The sequence below is a fragment of the Carya illinoinensis genome, chromosome 14, assembly GCF_018687715.1.
Source record: "Carya illinoinensis cultivar Pawnee chromosome 14, C.illinoinensisPawnee_v1, whole genome shotgun sequence".
Classification (NCBI taxonomy): domain Eukaryota; kingdom Viridiplantae; phylum Streptophyta; class Magnoliopsida; order Fagales; family Juglandaceae; genus Carya; species Carya illinoinensis.
The window spans coordinates 3,415,028-3,429,986 of NC_056765.1; the positions used below are offsets into that span (position 1 = coordinate 3,415,028).

A 14,959-nucleotide genomic window follows, 5' to 3' on the forward strand; every position below is an offset into this window, starting at 1 on the left:
CGCACTGTTTTTAAAAAAGTTAGGAAAATCTGGAACATACATAAGAAATTATATTTCCAATATTGGTGGATTCCATTTTTTTTTCAAAGGGGGTGCACAGAATTTGCATACCTTAAGACTATATATATGTTCGTAGCATTATATATTAATACTCTTATTATCGTGGAACATATCATATAATAATTAGCTATCTAATTTCACTAAAAAATTTGACAAGAATAATTAGCAATTATTCATGTCTATCTGATCAGGTCTGGACTTTGATTGCTAATATTATTTATGGCCATTTGATTGTGTGTGAATCTATGCGTAATCCTTTTGTATAGCGAAAATAATAAGCTTGCCAAAAGATAGAACTAGAAAACTAATTAAGTCATGCTCAATTAAAGCTTAAATTTTTCATAATCTCGATCGGGGTGTGATTTTTATGCCAATTATATAGAGATGGTTAGGTTTTGATTTTTATTTATTTTTAAATATATACTAAGATCCATTAATTGAAAGAGACATGCATATATACAAGTTACAAGAACTTGAAGTCAATCCAAAATTTTGAGTGATTGATAAAAAAATTAAAAATAAAAAAATTGAGATGAATTCTTCTAAATATATAATAAGAATGTCTTGAATTGAAGTAGCTAGAAGAGAAATTTTAGTAACATTTCAGCCTAGTGGTGGCCGGCCATACGTCACACGGGCAATGGACACCATGAGATGCACTTGGCACTTGGAGGAGCAATATTTAAGGAGATGATCATCTGAACCATTATCATACACATGATTATATATATATATATATATATATATGCTTATGAATGTTAATAGCAAGTGGGACTTCTTGCTTGCCCTATTAATCAATAGGAATGATTGATAAAGTCTTTTTCTATAAATATTCTAATTACGTTCTTGTCATCTGGTCAAAAGAAACAGCAACACTTTCATTCTTATCTTCTTCTACATATAATTTTCTTTGGTGTCAAGTTCTCAATATGAAAAATTATATTCATCATCCTCATCTATAGTACCACACACCATACACACACACACACACACACACACACACACATATATATATATATATATATATTACTTACTAAATGTGTGATGTATGGATGATAAGTAGAAGTAATCAATTAGTTTAGGAAGAATAAAATAAAACAAAAATTAAAAATAAATATGGTGTATGGGGATAATGAGTAGCAAATTATCTCTCTCAATATATATTGCGTTTTCTTGGAACTCTATCTTGCTAGGATTGCTCTAAACGATATTGTTTTATATATATATATATATATTATAAAATAAAGATTATAATAAGCATAAATATTCGAACTTGACTCGTTTACTTGCAAACCTTAATAATCCAATAATTTTTCGATGAGAAATTAATGGAATTAAAATGATTTAGGGGCTATATCGAGTATTTGTTAACAGGTTTAACAATTTGCTAGTCTTCTTTAGGATCGATCGATCAACTAATAATTAGTTATTAATTTCATTGTACAAGGAATTAAGCATGAAAATGGAAGGCCTATATATATATATATAATTTATAAAGTCAATACTAATTAAGTCGATTTTAAAATAATTCGGTACATTTTTTCTGAACCAGTCCAAAAATAATATATAGCATGATGATCTATACAATAATTAAGTGGGTTTCATTTTATTTTTATTTTTTAAATGAATGTGTAAGATTTTATATATATTTTAGAACTGTATCTAATATTATTAGATCTGGTGCATATATAAATATATCTAGTGTTTTTTTATAATTAATATTAATAAAAATAACCAAACACTAGTTTAAATTTTAAAAAATGAAGAATTAATTGCTAGCTGAAGTTACTTGCATTTGCAGCTTTGACCCAAAGACATGCTTGGAGATGGACGTAATCAAAAGAGGGACCATAGATCGCTAAAAGAAAGAAAGAAAGAAAGAAAGAAATAATAATAGGAGCTCAAGTTGATAAGCATCATCTGCATGCCTTCACATCATCACCATTATGACGAACGTCATGACCTTTAATTTCCTGATTTTGACTCGTATTATTGAATCTAGAGACATAGCTTTGATCTCGACCATTCAAAACCGTACGAACAAGTGGATGGTATAGACTTATCAACACCTATAACTTGTTGACTTTTGTACAATTTAACGCTTCATGATAACTTAATTTCCTTGGTTCGGTATAGCAGCCATAAATGAAAATTTGATCGAGTATCATGACAATTTTATCATTATTAAATAATTTTTTATTATATAATTTTTTATCTTATACAATACTGAAATGAGAGTGGAATGAGAGCCTATACCCAGTCATGATATATAACATTATTCCAAAAGTAAACATAATATATATTAATTAATATATAATCTTGTCCATCCATATTATATACATAATTAATGGCTTTAGGTGAATTCAGAGTATAGGTTAAATCTTGCTGTTATGTTGAGGTCGACATATATATATAGGGTACTGGATAATTTCTGCTGATTTCATTAGTTTTATGATGACGTTTCATTCTTCTATTAATTCCAAATCCTAACATGTGTGTATGCGTGAAAAGTGCTACAATCACATATAAATTTTTTTCACAAAATTAAATTTACAAACTTATAATGTGGATGCATGTAATATATTAGATTTACTTTACAATATAATTAATAATTTTATAATCGAATATACGTATCATATCAAGTCACGTCAAATTTAATCGCAAAAATCTGTTTATCTTATAGAATCATAAAGTATATCTATATATATATGAATATATGTACTTATGTATTAGGGTTCATATATATACACACACTTACTAGGGTTGAGGTAATTACTCTAGCTGTATGACGTCAAAACACTAGGAAGTCACAAAACCAGCTAGAGCTGTAATTGAGCCGAGCCGAGCCGAGTTTTGGTTTGTCGAGCCGAAATACTCGAGCTCGAAATTTTTTTTAATTCTTTATTCGAATTCGACTCGATAAGCTAAAATCTCAACTCGAGCTCGAGTTTAAACTCGTCCCACAAACGAGTTCGAGTCGAGTTCGAGCTCGAGTTTGAATTATTATTTTTTGAATAAGATTTAATAATTAATAAATTAAATAAATAAATAAATAAGAACTAATATTGAATTTATACAACTAACAAGTAGAACCTCTATTAAATTATAAAATTTTAAAAAATTTATAAATAATTAATATCTAACTAGTTGATATTTATCCAAAATAATAATATATTATATGCCTACATATATTATTAATACTTACACTTAATATAATAGAATATATCTATTTCATATATGGTTCCCACATTGTATATGAAATTTTTAAATTTTATCAACTAATTATTATACAAATTATAAAATATACCTATGAAGTATATTTACTATATAAACATAAATAATTAGAATATATATTATATATTTAATTATAAAAATGGTATGCTTATATTATTAGCTAATACATATATACATGTATAGGTGTATATATATTTATCAATATATGAATGAGTTTTAATCGAGTTAAGCTAACGAGTCGACTCGAGCATAAACGAGCGAGCCTAAACGAACCTTAGTCGAGTTGAGTCGAGTTTTGTCGAGTATGTGTCATTTACAAATCGAGCGAGCATCTGCTTTAACGAACGAGCTTTTTTTTTTTTCACGAGTCGAATTCGATTCGAGTTTAACTGAGCGAGCTATCGAACAGACTAGTTCATTTATAGCCCTAAAACCAGCTGTAGTACTTGCTGGAAAATACCATGTTATACGTACAACGTGGTGTAATAATATTGTATTAATGATCACTTTTCTAGTTGTTGTACATATACATTGTTGAAGTATATGACTTATAGAGTGAAAGGAAGTAAATGCCGGAGCGAGCGGAGTGGCATGGTATCTGCCTTTCAGGATTGATACATTATTTGTGACGCTGAGGTTAGCGTGCGGGGCAACACCATTGCAGTATGGTACGTGGGGTATTTTTATAATTTTTTTAAATAAGTTCATACATTTAGGGTTAATATACACATTATATAACCCTACTTGACTAATAGTTAATTTTGCGTTGCTTGCTCTTTGTAGATATAGACACATCACCGAATCACGTTAAATTTTTGTATAAATTTCTATTATTTTTCTATTTTAATTATTCCCTATAATTCATTAGTAATTACTGCACGTTTTACAATATATATATATATATATATGCAGTCGATAGCTGCATGTTCAAATCTAAAACGGGAAACCGATCATCAATATTCATTGAACGTTAATTGATATACTAGTGTTGGATAGAAGCCAACACGTTCCCATATAACATTGCCAAATCACCCAGCCAAATCTCACTCCCCTTACGTTTTTTTTGTATATATAATAAGAATCACCCGGCTATATGTATATATATGGAGCAATGTTACATATAATATTTCTTATTTGGAGACTGCAATATAGGCATAGATAATTTTATCTTTAAAATTTTTTAAAATTACTAAAATATCTCTATTAAAATGATATTTTTTCTCTTTTAATAAAAGGCTTGCACATGAAATCTTCACTTGAGGATTGTAAATAGAATTCTCACATATATGTACTTCAATTAACAATGTACTTCTTAATGACACGCGCGTACGTTTTTCTATCTGTTGTACATGTCGCCAATAATATTAATGCATGCATATAAACCTACATATACACAGTCTGTCAACCTTAATGACACTTGTCCGCAACTTCGCTTCCTTCATGTATAAAATAACCGAACCAGCACATGATTTTGCCCACATTCTATCTATATGGCCACAATGTCCAGGCCAGAGGTAGTACTTGTAACATGGCCACCACCTTTCTTCTCCTAATTCTAGCCATGGCCGCCATTATCTCTTGCCTCCAATTAGAACTAGATCAGGCACTACTGTTGCAAATGGCTCAAACCCAGGTTCTGCAATCTAAGAATTTTTGGGTCCAGACCTCTCTCGGACGAGTACTGCATGGGTCAAAAGTTGCCAATTGGAAAAACCATGTAAGGGGTGGGTCTTTTAATGACTGTGCCAGGCTCTATGATGAGAGCGAGTCCCTGCTTTCTCGCTTGCTCCCTGATCACGATGAGAGCCATTACACAGAAGATGATGCTCGCACTTGGCTAAGTGGCGTGCTGGCGAACCATAGGAGTTGCTTGGATGGATTGGATCATCATGAGAAGGCCGGTTTTATTGATCAGGCTGATCATCATGATCATGTGGTGGCAAAAAATCTTACCACTTTACTAATTAATCTTACCACTTTACTAATTAGTGAAGCTCTTGCTAAATTGTATGTGATCAGTCAAAGTATATGTACGGGTAGGACAGGTGGTAAGTGGCTAGCTAGCTATTAGTTTAAATTTATTTATTTATTTTTTTAAAATTTTGTTACTTTCAGTCACATGTTCGATTTATAGCAAGTGGTGGTCTTTAACATGGTTGATATATAAAGCTGCGACAATTAACACGTCATGTCTATAAAATATACACCAATTGCACTGTCTTAAAATTGAACATCACCAAATATATACCAATGCAGTACAGAAAAAATTTAAAGAAAATGAAAAGTTGGAGGAGAGAGAAAAATAGTCATTGGGTGAGAGAGAGAAAAAAGTAGTAAAATAAAATATAAAGGTGAATAGTAAATATGAAAATATGTAAAAACATTGTTCATAGTAAGCAAAAAATTAATTTACATATGATTAATCCAATGCAGTTGAAAAAGTGGAATTGTTAGCTAATATATGTGTTTGTGTTAGAAAGTACAATGGAAAACTACCTCAAACTTAACTTATAAAGTTGCTCCACGAGTTTCTCCAGATTAACAAATTCCTAACGTTTTCTCTTAATGAAAAAGTGCACTATGTAGTATAAAACTAGAGTGACACTTAACAAATCTACAATCTAAATACTTATTTCAAGAGAATAAAAAGAGAGAGATTTTACTGTACAGGTGAAAAACAAGAACCAATGAGGGGGGCTATATATAGCCCACCCTACACAGTTGGCCTCAAAGGCCAACCATTACTCTGAAGGTAATGCATGGCTTTAAAGCCATGAGTTTACAAGCCGGGTAACGGCTATGCGTTTACATGCCGCAGCTTGTAACGGTCATGTGTTACTTGTGCTTGTAACGCACAAGAGGGGAGGGGTCTGCCCACATGGGTGCCCCTCCATCCAACATCTCCCACTTGCACACAGTGAGCATGATGCCATGTCTTCATGTTTCTAATGTTCTCAATCTTGTTCACATAAATAAATAGACCATGCGACTACCAAGCACATCTTAAAAAAAATGGGAGTACTTACACCTAATCTCTCCCAGAGAAGACCAACATAGTAACATCTCTAAAGTGTCTAGTCATGTCCTAAACTCATTCAATCGCATCAAATCAAACACTTTTTAACCCTCTTGAATTCAGAAAACTTATAACAATGCTTGACTACCTCCAAATCATTTCAATATGTTCACAACTTTAGTCACTATCATTATGTAGCGTCATAATTTGACGTCAGCAAACACTATCAAAAATGCGATATCAAAAAATCTACCATTTGCACTCATATCATTCAACTTTGGTCGAACCATTTTCCCAACAATGCATTTTTAGACTGTATTAATCATGGCCATAGACAACATGCCAAATTAAGTAGTAGACATTACAACCTTCATCTCATGACATAGTCAAAAGTAAATGACACTTAAAAAAATGAGACCACACAGTGAGAAAGAGGGAAACCATTTACTCACTTACTCATTTGGTCGAACAAGCACATGTAGTATGAAACACATGCTACGGTGGATTTCTCTTTCTCAAAGAGCATATGTCTATATCAACACCGTACAGATCTTAGTCTAGTCGCTCTTTAAGCTTCTAATCTGAGTTCTTCCATTTGCTTGCCTCTAAGGCGTGAAAGAGGATCTCACATCTGACTAACCACAGGCTACATATGTTATGGGGTAACCCGTGCATAGTCCTCTCATTAGACATCATCTTGGCTCCCACTAAGACGACATATCTTTGTGTCAACTAAGTTATCCCTTTGGACAAGTATCTAAGAACACAATGTCTCGTCTCTACTTGCTTCTCAAGCGTTAGAGACGATCGCTCGTGTAAGTGAGCCGATCTAAACCTGTTGACATATCTTGTGTGTATTAGAAAAACAATATGATAAAGACAGGAACTGAATTATATTGTATTAATATCCCAAAGGAAAGGTTACATCTCAATATCATTTGAAATATAAATTACATTTACAGTTTACGTAGTCCTAGATTCAGTTCCTACATTTACACAAATTACATTTGAAACATCTCTTGCTATAGGTTTCATTAAGGGATCAGCAACCATGAGACTCGTAGAGAGGTGTTTCAAAAACACTTCCTTTTGCGCTACCATGTCTCTGATATAGTGATATTTGATATATATGTATTTGGTTCTTCCATGGTACTTAGAGTCCTTAGCATATGCGAGAGTAACCATGCTATCGCAGAATATTGTTACCGAATCTGAAGTATTCGTGCTAATTTCTAAATGCTTAAGGAACCTCCGTAACCAAACAGCTTCTTGAACTGCTGCAGAACAAGCTATGTATTCTGCCTCCATGGTGGATAAAGTTATACAGAGTTGTTTCTTGCTGTTTCATGTAATGATGTCATTGTTGAGCAGAAATACATACCCAGTGGTTGATTTACGCTCATCTAGGTCACTGTCCCAGTCTGTATCACTGTAACCTCTTAGCTGCAAATCTGAACCTTGATAGCATATGTAACAGCCCGCTAGAAATTCAATTGTGAAATTTCTATTAACTTTAGGAACCTCGTGAAGACCACATAAGTTTTCACGAATCCATTAATCGTATAGGTTTTTGTCTAACTACATAGTTAGTGTTATTATTTACTATGGTATCAGAAGTGTGTTTTTGATTATTGGAGATAGTTAGAAGTGTCAAAATGTATTATGGTTTGTGCCATTAGACTCGGAGGGTTATTTAAGGTCTTATAGCGCAGTAACATTTTTTCATATTTTCGGACAAAATGTCTGTTCAAAACTGTAGATATTGTCGGATAAAAATATCTTAAGCTAATTTTGTGGATATTATTACATAAAAATATTTTAAGCTAATTTCGTGGATATTATTGGGTAAAAATATCTTGAATTGATTTTTGTAGATATTATTAGGTAAAAGAGTCCTACACTCCACTCTCACTCCGGGTAAGAGAGTCCTACACTTAACTCTCACTTCAGGTAAGAGAGTCTTACACTTAACTCTCACTCCAGCCTCATCTCTTCCATATCTCATCCATAAGTATCTCCAGCCACCTCTCCCCACGAAATTATTTTCATTTATACTTTCCATTAAAAGAATATCAAACACCCTCTCTCGGATAGCTTTTAAGAGTTCTTTTGCATGCCCATTTTGAAGCTTTTGTAAGTATTTTATCATAAAATCTCCTTCATATAACTTGTTCCTTTTTTAGTCTAGTTTATGTAGATATCTTATTTGCCCCATTTGAAAATTATTTGGTCAGTCAAATATTATATAAACTATAGAAAGGTCATTCTAGGAGATAAATTGGAGAATATGTTATAATTTGGAGTTTTTGACCAAGTTAATGGATAGATATTGGTCCGAAATTTTTATGGAGTATTGTTAACATGTATATGTGACTATTGGTTGAGGATTTTTGCATGATTAAAGGTTTTGATGAAAGAATTTCTTAGATTTAGAAACTTATAAACTGGAAGAAGAAAAACAGTTTCTGTTTTGAGAAAGTTTAACTCTTTGGTGGTCTAAACCTATTCTAATGACTTTAATAATTTTATTGGAGGATCCTAAGCATCTTATATACATGTTATATTATTATTTTGAAGATATTTGATGTTAGTTTCAAAAATATGAAATTTTATGCAAAGAGATATTCAGATAAGCCAAAGTGTGGATATTCTTGGCTAAATTTATGTTTTGGTTAATTTCTAACCATGTGATCTTGAATTAGAAACTTATATATGTTTTAGGACATCTTTTTTAAACCATGTGATAGTTTGGTTTGAAGATCATATATTTATAAGTCATAGATCAAGAGATTTATCAAAACTAGTTGAGGAAAAAGTTTCTGTTTTTGGATTAAGTGTAAAACCAAAAACTCCAAATGTTATTTTGTGATTTTGGTGACTTTAGTTTGATGATTTAAAACATGGTTGATGTTAGGATGATATTATGAATATGGTAGAAGTAAGATTTGATTTTTGAAATTCTTGGAGATGTTTTGATTTAAGATCAAAACTTGTGATTCAAGTGTTTGGATCTTTTTACAAAAAAGTTTGGTGTTAATTATTAGCTTTTTCTAAATGGATGTTTTAAGTATGATTTTGAACTTAGGATTAGAAGATGTTTGTTGCAAAATTTTGGTTTAAGCATGAGTTTTGAAGTTGGAAGGAATTGCAACAAAAATAAAGGGAAATGGCCTATGGATGTTTCGGCCATAGTGTGTTTTTCATAGTTGTGTTTTGTTTTAAATTTTTCTGAGTTGATATTTAAGTTTAGGACAAAATTTACATGAGGAATGTAAATTTTGGAAACTTTTGGAGTTAGTATGCAAAATCCTTAAGTTATGAGTAAAACGGTCATTTTCCCACATGTAGAGAGTAAAATGAAAATTTTACTCTTTAAGTTAGTATTTTCCATATTTCAAATTATTAGTAATTTAGTTCTAACTTTTAGAATCACTAATTACAGTTTCTCGTAATCGCACTTGAAGTTTTATAAGAAACGCGGAGATCGAGGTAAGTTAGCTTTTAACTTACTAGCAGTCTACTGTGTATGTGTGCTAAATAAATGAACTACAGTGTATGTATGTATGCTATCATATATGTCATGTCATGCCAAGTTATCACGTAATTGTCTATTATACAGAATTTATTCTGTCATCAATTTTTATCTGTTACATAATATATTCTGTCATGTATTGTTGTACCTTACAAGTACGTCATGTTAAGTATACCATCTATTACATATATGTCAAGTCATGTAATATTTACTGTTGCAAGTATGTCGTGTTAAATATGTTGTCTATTATATGTTATGCCATGTTACGAAATGTTTCTATCTCAAGTTGGTCATATATTTCAAGTTATGTTCAAGTCACATTATGTTACGTCAGGACTTCAGTCATTTCGTATTCCAGTCACGTTTCATCTTGATTACTTATGTATGGGGTCACAGCAATTGTGACACGTAGAATACATGGGGCCACAATAACTGTGGAGTATGTATTTAAGCACTTAAAGAATAAGTTTCCGTAGAATACATGGGGCCACAACAACTGTGGAGTATGTATTTACACGTAGAATACATGAGGTCACAACAACTGTGGAGTGTGTATTTTTCATGTTAAGTCAAGTTTGTGTAGAATACATGGGGCCACAACAACTGTGGAGTATGTATTTACACGTAGAATACATGGGACCACAACAACTGTGGAGTATGTATTTTTCATGTTAAGTCAAGTTTCAGATCAAGTTCATGTCAAGTCAAGTTCAGTTCATGTTTCAATTTAAGTTATGTCAATTATGCTATGTTGTACGCCAAGTCCCACATTGCTCAAGTAAGACTCTTGTATGGTCTTAGAGTTCTATATAAATGAGGCCTAGGGTGCCCATAGCATATGCAAGCTTGTGATGAACAAGTCTCACTCTCTTGTGATTCTTGTGAACAAGTTTAACAAATTGTAATATATTATATATATACAATTTGTAAAATAAAAATATATATTTATAAATATAAAATATATATTTATAAATATAAATATAAAATGCGGGGCCAGGTTGAGCCCTGCCCGCCCCCCGCCCCCGCTTAATGTTTTTCATGCGGGGCGGGGTCCCCCACCCCGGCATGTGCGGTGCGGGGTACCCCGTCCGCCCATGCGGAGGCGGGGCGGACGGGGGCGGGCCCCCCGCTGCCCACCCCTAGTTATGAGTCAGGTTCTGGTTCATATTCTCCCAAGAATTCGGTAGTGATCTTATCACTACCTGGACTTGTTGTTCATCTGTCAAGTTGTTTCCTACCGACCTAAGTTCACGGATCATAGTTGACATAACTCTAAGATGCTATTTTATCGTATGGTCAGAGCACTTCTTATAGGAGTCGAACCTCATAGTTAATCCACGCAACCTAGTGGCTGAAATTCCACCAAACTTCAATTTCAAAACCTCCCACATGCTTTGAGTAGTGTTATAGATCTCAAACTCACATATTAGATAATTATGCATGCTAACATTATTATGCGCGCACATCAATTTTTCTTACCCATTGAGTATAGGTTAGTTGATCCATCTTGTGTTGTTCCGAGTTCCCTTCCTCGGGCACAGTAAGGGTGTGAGATAAGGTCTCTATGACCTCTTTCTTGTCTAAGACATATTGGATCTTGTGATGCCATATGTCATAGTTTTCCCCATCTAATTTCTCCCCTTTGTTTAAGTCAGCAACAATACTCTTGGATGCGATTTCACTACAATATGCAAAAAAGGGGCATTACACACACACCTAAGAAATCTGACGCGTCCTTTCAAATTAGAAAATAAATAATTTAGACATGTCACAAGATAGAAAAATTGTTAGGCTTCAAAATCATCTCTTACACCACAATATCAAATTATTAATTTCTAACCTAATTCCCGCGCAAGTTTAAAATAAATATGGGAGAATTTATCATCATAAATCTCAATCATACTCCCACTATCTTAAATAATCTCTTAGTCCTAGTCATGTGTAAAGACATATCATACTAAAATCACAGTAACCTTTTGGGCCAATCTACAAGGACAGCTACCCAAACCATAGCAACCTGTTAGGCCAGTCTACAAAGACAGCCAGACTACAGCAACCTGTTGGGCCAGTCTACAAAGATGGTTCATATAAGACCATTACAGTCCATTTTTCTTATTCCATCAGTGCATTTACAGTTTTTACTGAGGCCACTATAGTCTTTTGGCTATATAGTGCATTTATAGTTCTTACTGGGGTCATCATGGTCTTTTGGCTATACGGTGCATTTACAGTTCTTACTGGATCACTGCAATTCTTTCAGACTATCATTCACACTAACAATTCTAACTAAGACTACTTAGTGGGATTTTCTATTTTATCACTAAAAGAAATAAAAGACTAATGTCTAAACATTCAAGTCTAACATTCATTAATGATAAAATAATCACATATTCACATGTTCAATACCCACATACATGTGATCACATTTAATCTAAAAATTAAATAAAAGATCACATGTAATATAAAATTATGGAATAAAAAAATAGCATGAATATAACCAAATATTCACATGTAATCATATTTAATTTAAAAAATTAAATAAAAGATCACATGTAATATAACAATATATCTAAGCATATGTTAAATCATGCAAAAAAAATGTTTTTAAAGAAAAACAAATGTATTATAAATAAATTTAAAAAACCCCACCTAAACCAAAAGACATTCGCAGTCCAGTGGTGTGTCCATTTTTTTAGTTTAGAAGGTGGTCCTGGGTTCAAAATGCCACTTTATTATTTTATTTCCTTTAAAAAAATTGGGCTTAAAAACATTGGGCCGAAAGGCCCAAGTCCATAAAAAAACCCAAATGACATTGAGTCATCTTCTTCCATCAGAAGGGTATTGTTCACGTAAACAGTACCTCACAAAAAAAAATAGCCACTGTTGTGCAGCTCTGAGTGGCCAGAAATTGCCACCGCATGGAGCTGGATGTCGGCACAACACCTACTGAGGTGCACGTAGCACCAAGCTTGGTGTGCGCTGCACCATGGTGGTGCATACAGCACCTCCATGGTGCGCACAGCACCTCTGTGGTGCTTGCAGCGCCACTAACTGGTTGCACCACTGCCTAGCAGTGGTTGCCCATCCGATGCAACTTTTTTTTTTTTTTAAACGGCACTTCAAAAAAATGCGATGGAGTTTAAAAAAAATGTAGCACAACTCATACGCGAACAGCGTTGAAAAAAAATTGCACACATTCAGTTTACATGCAGTCTCACAGCTGCTAATAAAATATTGTAAACTGGGAACAACAAAAAAAAGCTCTGATACCAATGTTAGAAAGCATAACGGAAAAGTACTTCAAACTTAACTTATAAAATTGCTCCACAAGTTTCTCCAGATTGACAAATTTCAAGCGTTTTCTCTTAGTGACAAAGTGCACTACTTAGTATAAAATTAGAGTGACACTTAACAAATCCACAACCTAAATACTTATTTCAAGAGAGAACAAAAAGAGAGAGATTTTACTTTGCAGGTGAAAAAGAAGAACCAAATGAGGGGAGCTATATATAGCCCACCCTACACGGCTGGCCTTAAAGGCCAACCATTACTTTGAAGGTAACGCATGGCTTTAAAGCGATGCGTTTACAAGCCATGTAACGGCCATGCGTTACTTGTGCTTATAACACACAAGAGGGGAGGGGTTTGCCCACATGTGCGCCCCTCCATCCAACGGTTTGCATTTTCATTTGGTTACACCAATGTCAATGCTTCAAAACATGTTTCTATTTTCTAGTAATTTTTTATTTAAATAGTTGGCTTATTAAGCAATTTAAAACATCATAATTACATATTGGACTTATACGTCATTAATGTTGCTTTTCTAGGAAACCCAAGTAGCCAAAAATCTTCTCAAAATGGGGGGCATTTTAACATTATGGAATACGTCAACTTCTAGTGCCAACTTCATAGTGGCAAAGGTTGGTTCTGGCACTCACAGGACAATCAATGCAGCAGTTGTTGCACTTTCTAGAATGGGTTGCAAGTGACCTGAAAGAGTAATAATCTACGTGAAATTAGAGGTCTACAATGAGAAAGTGGAGATGAGATGGAACATGAAGAATGTCATGTTGGTTGGAGATGGCATCGACAAAACAATTGTCACCGGTAACAGAAACGTCCTAGACGGCTGAATTAGATGTACCAATTTAAAGATAAGACATAACATTCAATGTTCATGGAATCTATGCACACTGCTCGAAACTCCTTCACAGCATTAGGTACTTGCTATATGGTTTATGATTATAGGTGTATCGGGGGATGGTTTCTGGGTAAGTAATATCACATTTGAGAACACAGCCGGACCCTACAAACTCCGAGCAGTGGCACTGAGGGTAAGCTCGGACCGCGCTGTATTTTATCGATGCAGTTTCAGAGGCTACCAAGACACTCTTTGTGTGCACTCATTAAGGCAATTTTATCGTGACTGCCACATCTATGGCACTATTGATTTCATCTTTGGTGATGCCACGGCGGTGTTCCAAAACTGTGACATTTTTGTAAGGAGGCCAATGCGCCACCAAGCCAACATGGTAACATCACAGGGTAGAGTTGATTCAAATGAGAATACAGGGATTGCCATTCAAGGTTGTAGGGTTAGGTCAGCACGTGATCTGAGTGCAGTAAAAAACAATACATTCAGAACTTTCTTGGGTAGGCCATGGAAAAAGTATTCAAGGACTGTGTTTATGAAGACTGACCTAGATGGTTCAATTGATCCAGAAGGGTGGACAGAATGGAGACGAAATTTTTCACTTTCTACGCTGTTTTTTGGGGAGTATATGAATACAGGTATTGGAGCATCTACTCAAAGAAGGGTGAAATGACCTGGTTTTCATGTGCTTAAAGGTCCCCGGGAGGCTAGTCCTTTTGCAGCTAGTACATTTATCCACGCAGTCATGGATTCCAGTGACGGGAGTGCCAATGTGGCTTGGAATTTCAGGGGTTCTCTCCACCTATAATGTCACGTGATATCTTATTTTCTACAAAGATCTGTATTTATTAATTTGGTGCTTGTGGACTGGCCAATAGATCATACAACTGGATACTTGTATTTGGTTTGATAAACGTTGAATTACCATAATGTTAATCACTAATCTATTTTCCCACTGTTTTCA

At 33.8% G+C, this 14,959-nt stretch overlaps 1 protein-coding gene across 1 annotated transcript; it reads left to right on the top strand.

Annotated features, from left to right (window-relative positions):
• The first annotated feature begins 4,793 nt into the window (after positions 1 to 4,793).
• Positions 4,794 to 14,813, top strand: LOC122294698 (probable pectinesterase/pectinesterase inhibitor 36). The gene is given in 4 exon segments (XM_043103616.1): positions 4,794 to 5,353; positions 13,670 to 13,979; positions 14,070 to 14,733; positions 14,735 to 14,813. Coding segments are annotated over 4 exon segments (1,584 nt in total). The 5' UTR covers positions 4,794 to 4,822.
• Positions 14,814 to 14,959: the final 146 nt, after the last annotated feature.